This window comes from Puntigrus tetrazona, chromosome 5 (assembly GCF_018831695.1).
Source record: "Puntigrus tetrazona isolate hp1 chromosome 5, ASM1883169v1, whole genome shotgun sequence".
Classification (NCBI taxonomy): domain Eukaryota; kingdom Metazoa; phylum Chordata; class Actinopteri; order Cypriniformes; family Cyprinidae; genus Puntigrus; species Puntigrus tetrazona.
Genome location: NC_056703.1, coordinates 8,938,116 through 8,949,806, shown reverse-complemented (window position 1 = coordinate 8,949,806; position 11,691 = coordinate 8,938,116). Strand labels below are relative to the sequence as shown.

The 11,691-nt window shown below is 36.5% G+C and overlaps 1 protein-coding gene across 1 annotated transcript; it reads left to right on the top strand.

The window, feature by feature from the left end:
* The first annotated feature begins 428 nt into the window (after positions 1–428).
* Positions 429–11,553, top strand: stxbp1b (syntaxin binding protein 1b). Its single transcript, XM_043238499.1, has 20 exons — positions 429–595; positions 3,013–3,062; positions 3,312–3,393; positions 3,482–3,558; positions 4,046–4,124; positions 4,230–4,333; positions 5,863–6,011; positions 6,247–6,331; positions 6,495–6,625; positions 6,781–6,888; positions 7,629–7,689; positions 7,774–7,839; positions 7,919–7,999; positions 8,073–8,211; positions 8,460–8,569; positions 9,094–9,198; positions 9,282–9,367; positions 9,457–9,611; positions 10,516–10,642; positions 10,773–11,553. Exons 1-19 carry the CDS (start codon positions 559–561, stop codon positions 10,623–10,625), a joined length of 1,815 nt encoding a protein of 604 aa, XP_043094434.1. The 5' UTR covers positions 429–558; the 3' UTR covers positions 10,626–10,642; positions 10,773–11,553.
* The last annotated feature ends 138 nt before the right edge of the window (positions 11,554–11,691 follow it).

The window sequence follows — 11,691 nt, the reverse complement described above, 5'->3', positions numbered from 1 at the left end:
TTTATTTTAGTCTGCCACTTTGCTGAAGCAAAACAACTGAAATGCACTTTTTTCATGTACGAAATAATAAGCTAAACATTACAAAAAAATATGGGTAGATTTAAATACATTTTGAAATACATTAAAATAAACTAATGAAGCGTTTCTCTGAAGCTTTGGGCGGAATACAAAGACGATGTCGCCCTCTAGCGGGCGTTTGCGCTAATTTCTGGTATTCTTACAGAAACGCACTACTACGGTAAATGAATTGTAACAAAATTATTGCCCAAACGTAAGTTTTTCCTGGCGTGAATTTAAAATCCCGCGCTTTCATAGCAATACCCCAAAACATGAGCAAAAAAACGCTCGCAGAAACAGTCAACGCTTCATCAAAACATGTCAGAAGCTGCTGGAAGGTTGTGCTTAACGCGCGCGAACGTGTGTGTATGGTTTAAAAGACATGCATCGTATGTGAACGGCGGAGCTGCGGAGGCGTGCGCCGGGATTAGGCGTCGACGCGAGCTCTGAGCGCGCGCGCGCCCCGCGAGTCCGACACACCGGCAGAGAACAGGACACGACATGGCATCTCTGGGGCTGAAGGCGATTGTCGGAGAAAGTAAGTCATGTTTTGTCCAAGTTGATGTAGGGCTACATTTTCGATATATTTAAAAGTGATATTTCAGCTATTTCTAACTTGTGGCATTACTAATTTCTTGGAAGTTTGCACTTGTGTGTTTTACACGTTGAATGAAACGCTATTACACTGTTCATTCACCAGCATGCTCTTCCTGCTCTTCCTCGTTTATTATCATTTAACAGTCATGTTATATTGTATTATATTATATGATGCAGCTAAAAGCACACTGGAGATTGGAGATGCACAGTAATCTGTGTAGTTCTGTGGGATTAAGGATCTAGATATGAGGGGAGGCTCATGGTGCTGTTGGGTGAAGCACAAAGAGTTGAATATAATAATACAGGCATGAATTTGTTTTTGTTATTAAACAAGGGCTGTGTTAATGATGCTTTTTATGTCTGTCATTTCTAACTCCATCCCTTGCATTGTTGACATAGCAGTTTCAAAAATGTACTTTTTTGTAGCCCCGGATATTTTCTGGCTCTAAATGCAACCATGAGGCTTGACGAGATTTGCAGCGTTTATAATTCTCTTTCTGATCGTTTTCATCACAGCCAGACTTCACTTCTTGCCGTCTGAATTGTGTCATTCTTTCTTTTTGTTTCTGTTGCCATATATAGCGCTTGATTGAATCCTCAATATTCTGAGGAAAAACAATCAGATGTGAATATTTGTTAATTTTGAAAATGTGTAGATAAAGGACTACATATTCATCAACATCAGGAAATAATGACACATCATTTGATATATACATAATAGGCATATATCAAATTTGTCCATTCATGTATTTGGACATATTGGTTTATACTATTATATATATATAATTATTATTTATTTATAAATTTTTTTTTTTTTTGGTCTGCAAGTATCTAAAACCTTTCAATCCAGTTTCCGGCCTTTTTAATCTCACCAGCAGCTTTTTTATGAACAGAAATTTCTCCAGACTGGATGTTGATTTGTTGTTCCACGATTTCAGTAATAGCCTGCGAGGCGCATCGCAAGTTTATTTTAATGCAACAACACCTCTGGGTGTTAGAACTGACAGATCCAGCGTCAATAGCTGTGAAATGTGTTATATGACTGCAGGAAGCTGTTGCGTTTGGGATCTCGCCATTCAATGGAGCTTTTAAAAGGGCTGCAAAAATGATTCAGGTCCACTGTGCTCACATCCAGTGGCAGAGAGATACAAAGAGAGAAAGAGGGTGAGAAAAAGAAGAAAAAAAAAGGAGTGGCAAAGAGCAGGAGAAAGAGAGAACAAAAATAGAGAGGCTGGTGGTGTAAGAGGATTGGGAAGAGATTAGGCCTGCGATTGCTGGGTCTCTCTCACCACACAATATATATCATTAAAACGAACAAATCAAGTTGATCATTTCATTTTCTGGTGTCATAAAAAACACGAATGGTATATTTAATTTCTTTTATATTAAGTGGTTTCATAACATTAACTTCTTATATACAATACAGAATTACCTAATTTTGCCATTATTTAAAACATTACATTTCTACAATATATACACTTAATAATAATAATACATTTCCAATAAATTTCCTGTAAAGCTGCTTTGCAGTGGTTTGTATCGTAAACTTGAATTGAGTATCATTAGTGCGAAAAGGAAAAAAAAATCGTTAAGCCAAATCATCCTCATGTCATACTTAAATGTGATGCTAAGCAGCAAACCGTTATGTTATAATAATAAATCCAGCCCAAACCCATGTTCTTTAGTCCCTGCAGAGGGTATTTTGCTGTTAAAAACATATTTTATTAAAAAAGGAGAGAAGTTCTAGACTCAGCAACACCTCTACCTGATACTTTTGGCAAGCTCTGCGTAGTTGTCTCAGTGGACTGTGTGAAAGAAAAAGTCTGTCAGGGAAAGTGTATGATTATGCAGTGTTTTAGCACAGATATATTTGAAGTGACATTCTCTCAGATATATTTAAAGTAAGGCAGATATGCTACCAATATCACAGTCATACACTGTATATTTAAATGCCTATTTGTTTAATATTCTTAACATATGTAAAAATTTTGAATTTCATCTGGATATCTGTCTCAGTCAATGGTGTCATTATTTCAAATTAATTTTTCAATTCTAACATATACAGCATTACACATCAGTACTACAGTCACAATGGAAGGACCAGGGCTAGAGAACGAAAATCTTTATGTAAGGTTTTGTTTTACAGTCATTATATAAAATCTCTTCTTAATTAAGGTCTTTGCTGGCATTTGAGTTTCGCAAAGTCTCCTCTAATCTTGACTTAGATTTGGACAAATTTGGATTTGCTCCATCTCTTGCATTAAAAATATTGATATTTTCCCTGAACATTGTGTTTTTTGCTTTCTCCGTTTAAAGGAAATCACATTTTTTTCATGTTTTTTTTTTTGTGCTATACAGAGATTATGAACGATGTCATTAAGAAGGTGAAGAAGAAGGGAGAATGGAAGGTACGCATCCATCACCATCAATTTATCTGAAGAACATGTCAGCGATAATGAAAAAGTTGATGTGTTTTTGTTTGTGTCAAAACACAATCTTTATTTAGTCTGTGCAGCATGATAAAAAAGAATCTTGAAATTAATCACACCTAAAACAGCCTTAAATAGACCCAGAATCATCCCATGTTGGCAAATTTAAGACATGTAGTGTTAAACTGGTCTTTGTGTTGTTCTATAATGCATGCTGTTCTCCTTCAGGTTTTGGTGGTGGACAAGCTCAGCATGAGAATGGTCTCATCATGCTGTAAAATGACAGATATTATGTCTGAGGGAATAACAAGTGAGTTTTACTCCTGCAGAAACGCAACAAATTAGGTGTATAAATTAAACAGCAATTTTTCCATAACCATTTCCTATTATTTCTCCAGTTGTCGAGGACATAACCAAGCGACGCGAGCCTCTTCCTACCATGGAAGCCATATATCTCATTACTCCATCGGATGAGGTAAGTTGTCTAATTTATTTTTAGTCATAAAACAGATCTTACATGGGGGTTTGCATTATATCCCAGCATGCACAAGATGATAGCTACTGATATGCAATACAATGATGTTAGCAATAGTAATTTCAGCAAGGATGCATTCATTTGATGGAGGAACAGGAAAGACATTTATAATGTTACGAAAGATTCCTATTTTGAAATAAATGTTGTTCTTTTGAACATTCTATTCATTCAAAGAACTCAAAAGGATCATGTGACACTGAAGACTGTAGTAATAACTGCTGAAAATCCAGCTTCACCATCAAAGGAATAAATAACTTAAAAATATATATTTTAAAATAGCAAACAGTTATTAATCAGTATTAATGTTTTTACTTGATTTATCAATAAAAAAATCAGCCCTGGTCAGCATAAGAAACTTTAAAAAACGTTTGTAAGGAAGATTTTTTATTATAAATGAATAAATAATATATGTCTGTGTTTCTAACAGTCAGTTGAGGGACTCATCAATGACTTCAGAGATCCCCGAAATCCCATATACAGAGGGGCACACGTGTTCTTCACAGACAGTGAGTACGCTTGGGTTTTTTTTGGTGTAAGCAACTCTTTTCCACCACATCTACTAGACATTTATCTAGGAAATCACTCGATCCCTTTTTTATTCTTGATTTTAGCAATTCCAGACTCTATGTTCAACTTGATAAGTAAATCCCGTGCCTCTAAATCCGTAAAGACACTGACTGAGATTAACATCGCCTTCCTGCCCTATGAATCACAGGTGAGTAGCATCTACTTTACACACTGAGACTCGAGAAAGAAGGGATGATGCTTAGAAGGATGTACGGAGATGTTGGGGGAAGGGTTGTATCATGGTGGAACGTTCGAGAGCAGCTTTGGTTGGGCCTTCTGTGTGCCGCCAATCCTCTGTTGTTGCCCTCTATAATTAATCCTGAGGCGTGGCCGAATCAGCCCTCCCTACACCAACCCTAATCCTGCTCCCCATTGGCTAATGCCCTATTGATGAGTCACCGGCCAGCCAATGAAAGAGAGCGTGGAGTTGGAATTTAGTTGGATGTCAGTAGGGATATGTACATGTGACAGATGGGGCAGTGTGTTGAGGCTAGTATGTTAGGATAGTGAGAGAGGGATACAACACTGATATGGATTATAGGTCAAGCTGAGGGAAGAAAAGAGGATCGTGTAGTTATTATGTGGTGCTAGATTAATCTAAAAACTATGTTTTGGGCCAAACATGCAGAATGTACAGAACGTGGTACATAACAGTCATTAACATAAACCCAGTGGTAGATGAAGTGCCTTCACTTTTACCTTTTAGCTGATTTTCACAGGGAGATGTGGGACAGGAAGTTGCTTTGTAAAAATTAACTGTGGCAATTAAACAAATTAGCAAGCGGGCTCAGACTTTAAACTGCTGCTGTGAATCGGTAATATTCCAATAAAATGGATGATAATATCCTGTGTAGAGTTGGTCGCTTAATAGTTTCAGGCAAATATGAAGAAGTGGTTCTACATCAGGGGGGCTGGAACGCACTAGGAGGCCTCAGCACACTTCCAAGGGGATTTAAAATGTGTCATCAAATATGCTAAAGATGTGAACCGACATCATATTTTTCTATTTTATAGACATTTAGACATTTCCTATTTTTGAAAAAACAAAATAGGAATTTTTATAATGAGTATACACTTTTGTAGTTTGTAGCCAAATAATAATAAGAATAATAAACCCTTTATCCTGTAATGACTGCACTAAAAATGATAAGTTTCTGAAAATGTGAAGTTTTATAATAGTTTGAATTATTTAATTAATTAATTTGTCACTCCTAGTTTCTGTTTCTGTTATTAAATATGTTAGCTGTTTTGTTACAGCAGTAGCAATAGAAAAAAAAAATATCTTCATATATAGTCTTGACAGTGAGGGGCCTTGAATTCACAAAGGCTGAAAGCCACTGATTTAGGGATAGAACATGTTACCTGAAGAACATATTTTTTAACAGTTTATGTTCATGTGGTCTTACTGGACAGAGCCGATAAAAAACAATGTTCTGTCAGTCTGTTGGAATTAGGGCTGATTGTGCCATAAACTAACATGTAAGATTAAAGAGAAGCACTTATAGACTTGGTTATTACGCACTGTTTGCATTTCAAATCTATATTCGTTATTGAGCCCGTATTTTAGCAGAAAGATGTTTTAAACTATGTTTTTAGAGAAAGACTCTATCTGTGTCAGGATGCCTACTTCCCTACAATATAGTAGTCAAAAACCAGTATTTATTACGTTGTTCCCAGGTGTTCTCAGTGGACAAACAAGATGCCTTCCAGGATTTCTACAGCCCGTTTAAAGCTGATGTAAAGAATCAGGTGTTGGAGCGTTTAGCAGAGCAAATAGCCACCTTGTGCTCCACACTGAAAGAGTACCCAGCTGTTAGATACAGAGGGTGAGAGAGAAACAAGCACACGCACAAATTTCTTACCATCAATTTAACATTCTCATAAACACCATCTGCTGACGTAACTCCAAGCATCACCAGCCATCTGCAAAGGAAATATAAAAAAAGCATACAACTGTTATTTAAAAAAATCATATAAAAACAGGTTACAGTGATTAGATTTCATCTAAAAAGTCATCGATGGTCTACATCATGATTGATTATGTGTTGCTGTGTTATGAAGAGAGTATAAAGACAATGCAGTCCTGGCCCAGATGCTTCAGGACAAACTGGACGGTTACAAAGCAGATGACCCCACTCTGGGAGAGGTGAGTCTCAGAGCTCGTAGCACAACATTTTGTCTCGGATGATAAAAATAAACTGCTTCTGTCTGGCCCCAGTGACCTTAATTTCTCACTGTCCGGCTTTAATTTCTTGCTGTACTGTTTTGTGCTTCATCTTTGTCTCTTTCTTTTTTTCTCTCTTTCATAGGGACCTGATAAATCACGTTCCCAGCTATTGATTCTGGATCGGGGTTTTGACCCTGTCACGCCACTTCTGCACGAGCTCACATTTCAGGCCATGGCCTATGACCTGCTGCCCATTGAGAATGATGTCTACATGTAATAACTTCAACGGTTTTTAATTAATCTGTATAGTGCTCTTAGGTCACTCAGATAATTTTCATCTGACCTTCGGTCAAGTCCAAGTTCATGACTTTAATATCTCCTTTCTGTTATCCTGCTGTACATGCTGATGGCGCATGTGTGTTAATCAGGTATGAGACCAGTGGAATGGGTGACACTCGTATGAAGGAGGTGCTGTTGGATGAAGACGACGACCTGTGGATGACTCTGAGACATAAACATATAGCAGAGGTGTCCACGTAAGTCTGTTCAGTCTTAAATAGTTGTAAATGCTTTTTAAATAAGTTCCTTTCTCAACAATGCTGCATTTATTTGGTAAGCAGTAATATTGTATAATACAGTTTCAAATAGGTAGTGTCTATTTGCACTAAATGCAAATAGCCTGTTTTGTTGGCAGAAGCTATTTAGACTTAACTCTAACCACCATTGTGTGATTGGGCTAGTCAACACTGCAAAAGATGATCATCTTACAACAGCAATAGTGGCGTAGATAGTAAAGTGTTTAAATTAGTTTTAAATTGCCTTTTGCCAAACGTTTTTTTTTTTTTCGCTCTAAAATCATGTATCTACAAAGGCATTTATTTTTAGTAAAAATTAAGGAAATAATTGAAATGCTGAAAATAAAGTATCAGTATTACACATAATACATTATTGCATACTGTTTTATACTAAGGTGCTGATAATTGCTGTTTCCAATAAGTAGTATAAATAGAAATAAAATTATTTAACTGTTTTCTATTTTTAGGTATTTTAAAATATATTTTATTGCTGTGACGACAAAGCCCAATCATTACTCCAGTCTTCAATGTCGTGTGATCTTTCAAAACTGCAATCTTTTGTAACATTATAAATGTTGTATACTGACAAATTAAAAAATGGCAGAAAATGCACTGATTTTAAAAGAAGAAATAATTATAACTAATTGAATTAATAATATGAATGATAATATATTAAAATGAAAATATTTTCCCTTTTTTAGGGCTGTGACTAAATCACTTAAGGACTTTTCTGCGAGCAAAAAGATGAACACAGGAGAGAAGGTGTGTTACTTATTACTAAACAGACCTTAGCTGCAATTCCTTGATTATTGCCAATAACTAACAGAGCGTTTTGGTATCTTCCAGACCACCATGAAAGAGCTCTCCCAAATGCTTAAAAAGATGCCACAGTACCAGAAAGAGTTAAGCAAGGTACTGAGATCCTTTGCGTGTTTTATATGAACTGATTCAAGGGGATAATATTGCTGATAGTGCTTTTATACTTTTGCAGTATTCAACTCACCTGCACTTAGCAGAAGACTGTATGAAGCATTACCAGGGTACAGTGGACAAACTGTGCCGTGTCGAGCAGGTAAAGCGTATTTTGGGTTGATCATTATGCACCAAACTGTCATATTAAAAAGTGTTTGTGTGCTCTGTGATAGGATCTCGCAATGGGCACAGATGCAGAGGGTGAGAAGATCAAAGATCCCATGAGAGCCATCGTACCCATCCTACTGGACGCCAACGTTACCATCATGGACAAAATCCGAATCATCCTGCTCTACATCTTCCTCAAGAATGGTGAGAGAGCTGCGGAAGGGCCAGCGTTTTGTATTCTCTTTCTGTTTTGCTGTGTGTGGGTGAGATGGGGGTGGTACGTTTGACATGTACAGTTTGTACACACATTCATTACTAATATCACACAACAGTGAGCAAAACCGTCATAATGCTGTAATGCTGGGCTTCGAGGATTTAGAACCAGTTCAGAATCTATAATTACGTGTATAATTGTGTGTAATTATTCCTGGATGGCTGTGCGTGTCTCATAGGTGTGTCGGAGGAGAATCTCTGTAAGCTCCTCCAGCATGCTCAGATCCCTCCAGAGGACAGCGACATCATCTCTAATATGGCCCATATGGGGGTTCCCATCATTTCAGAGGTCATTAATACACACAAAACATTCCCTGACCATTTTAAAAAGCTCAATTTTCAGCACCATTGCTCCAGAGCCTTCAGAAATCATTTGAATATGCTGATTTGGTGCCCCAACAGTTATAATATGATACTTTTTAACAAAATTCTTTGATGAATATAACTTTTTAAAAGGGTAGCATTTAAATGGAATGTTAATAATTTGCAATATTATACATTTCTGTCACTTTCAAGCAATTTAATGCATCTTTGCTGAATAAAAGTATTTATTTATTAACTAAAAAGTATTTACTAACCCCAAAACTGTTGAATGGCAGTGTATGGTCATCATTTCCAGCTATTTTGACATTGTAGTTACCCTTTGTAAATCACTTAATTTTTAAATTACACTGTATTTTAAAGCACACATTCACCTGTAGTATCAAAAACAATTTTATTTCTAGTTTACTTTATATCAGCCATGACATGAAAGTAATTATCAGTTTATTCAACCAGAATAAAGTGCATAACTCTTTAAATATGTATCCACAGCAAGCAACCACGCGTAAAGGGAAGAAATCTGACCGCAAGGAAAGAATCAGCGAGCAAACATACCAGCTCTCCCGATGGACTCCTTTGGTCAAAGACATCATGGAGGTGAGCTGAACCAACAGTACTTGCCTCGCTATAGATGTGTCAGTTTTCTTTTACTTCAATTTCTCCTAATTACACCACGATAGGATGCCATTGAAGACAAGCTCGACCCAAAACAGTACCCTTACATCTCCACGCGCACAGCATCCTCAAAGACGACCACAGCTACCAGGTAGAAATACCCGCACAAACATACGGATTCAGGATTCAACATCTTCTTGTCAAATATCTAGTGATAATACCACTGCTGTCCATTTTCAGCGCACGCTATGGAAACTGGCATAAAAACAAGAGCCCAGGAGAGATACGCAACGGCCCACGCATCATGGTCTTCATCATTGGGGGGGTGACCTACAGCGAGATGCGCTGCGTCTATGAGGTCACACAGGCCAACGGCAAATGGGAAGCTCTCATCGGTGGGTTGCGGCGCTCAAGGGCCCTTTCTGCAGAACTATCATTGACTCACTATTTCAGAGACAACCATTACAACAGATAGCATTACACAATTCTGCCTTGTGCCACTGTGCCTTTAAAAATTCCAAGCGATATACTGATCAGACTTCTTTGTCTGCACAACGGTTCAAAAGTCTAGGATCACTTCGGGATTTTTTTTTATTTAAATTGTATATTTTTTATTTAGCACATAATATAACAAAAAGTAACATTAAATATTAGATTATTATTATTGAAAATATTTTGTATGAATTACGTTTCCACAAAAATATATAATATAAATATTAATAATAGTTCATGTTTGTTAAGAACCAAATCAGCATATTAGAATGAGTTCTTAAGGATCATGTGACACTGAAAACGTGACATAAGAGAAATTAATTACATCTGAAAATATTTTAAAGTTTTATTTATAATAAAATGTTCATATTTTCCCAAAAACAGGATGTCATGTGTGCAAGTTCAAAAAACACTTTCATTGTCTTATAATATGCATTTATTTTTACTTTATTTGCTCACTGACTCCAAAACAATTTGTTTAACAATTTATTTTTCCAAACCCTCCTTTGCGTGACACTAATAACCCAATAATTAACCCATAAAAACATAAAACATCTTACAGTCCCAAACGTTAGTGTGTATTTTTTGCTGACCTAAAATATGAATTATTCAACATCAAAAGCATTCTGCTGTGAGACACATTGATTATGGTTGTAAAAACACCATCATTTGTCTTGACTGTGAATATGCACTTCAGTAAGTGACAGAAAAAAAATATGTTAGCTGATAAGTGATCTGCATGTAAATAAAACATGCTTAAACATGTCCCAATAAAAGCCCTAATTGTGTTTCTGACTTCCCTCGCAGGCTCCACCCACACCATCACTCCCGTTAAGTACCTCAAGCATCTGCAGCACCAAGACTTCCTGGACCCTAACGCAGCCCCCGAGGACCAGCTTCCCGAAGAAGACAAGTGATGAAGGCAAGAAAAAAGGTCAGACTGCTATCATTTTAAATGGATTTTTTATAATATAAAAAACATTACCATCGCAGTTAGCACTTTTAATAAAGAGCCATTAATTTACTATAACACTAATCAAATCTGCTTCTTTCTTTCCTTGTAGAATGTAGTGCCGTCATGGGCCTGACTCGCTGTTCTGATGCCATCAGTGCTCCTACTAGATGAGCGTTAAGACACCCATACAACATCAGTACAATATCAATATATCAGGCAGCCTGCCATCCTTCAGCACTTCCCTCGGCGATAGGCTATAGTAAAGTATATTACATTAATAGCCTCTGTTATATTTATTAATCACCTTAATGTAAACCTCAGATTGTATCAAATGTCATTATCAAAAATAAGGAATTATTTAGGTGTCGTTCTCCATTTTTGGTAATATGGGACCAGTTGACCATTAGGTAGATGAAATAATAAGAGAAGATTATTTGAACACAGCATAGCAAATTGAGTTTGAGTTTCCTTTTCTGTAAAACTATTTTGAATTGAATCAGTAGTTTGACCTGCTATGCAGCGTCTGCCAAGCATGATTGTGTCTGTTTGATACCGGATGTCCCATTGTGAATATCAACTGCTTTGTGTTATTTTAATATCGTGGCTTGGAAACAATAGTTACAGTACTTGTCGTGTATATAGACTTTGTTAATATAGTAAAACCTCCCTTGCTGATATTATATTTTTCTTTTGCATATCGACCGTTTCTTGCGTAGCAATGTAGTATGAATGCTTTTTATGTAATAATCTGTTATTTACGCTAAGAATACACATTCCTGCTGTGTAAATATATATGCCATATTCAAATATATTTAACATGTTTAACACATTAGAGGTGCAAACGATTGTCTTGTGCATATAGTACAATAAACTGGCTTCTGTTAAACATCTTCTGATTATTTTCATGCCTCGCACAGCACACATTTTTCTATTTTTCAAAATATGATAGATAGAAAATACACATTAGTTCAAATATTTTTCATTTCATTTTGTGACAGGTGCGTCCGAACGCCCATTATGTAACAGAA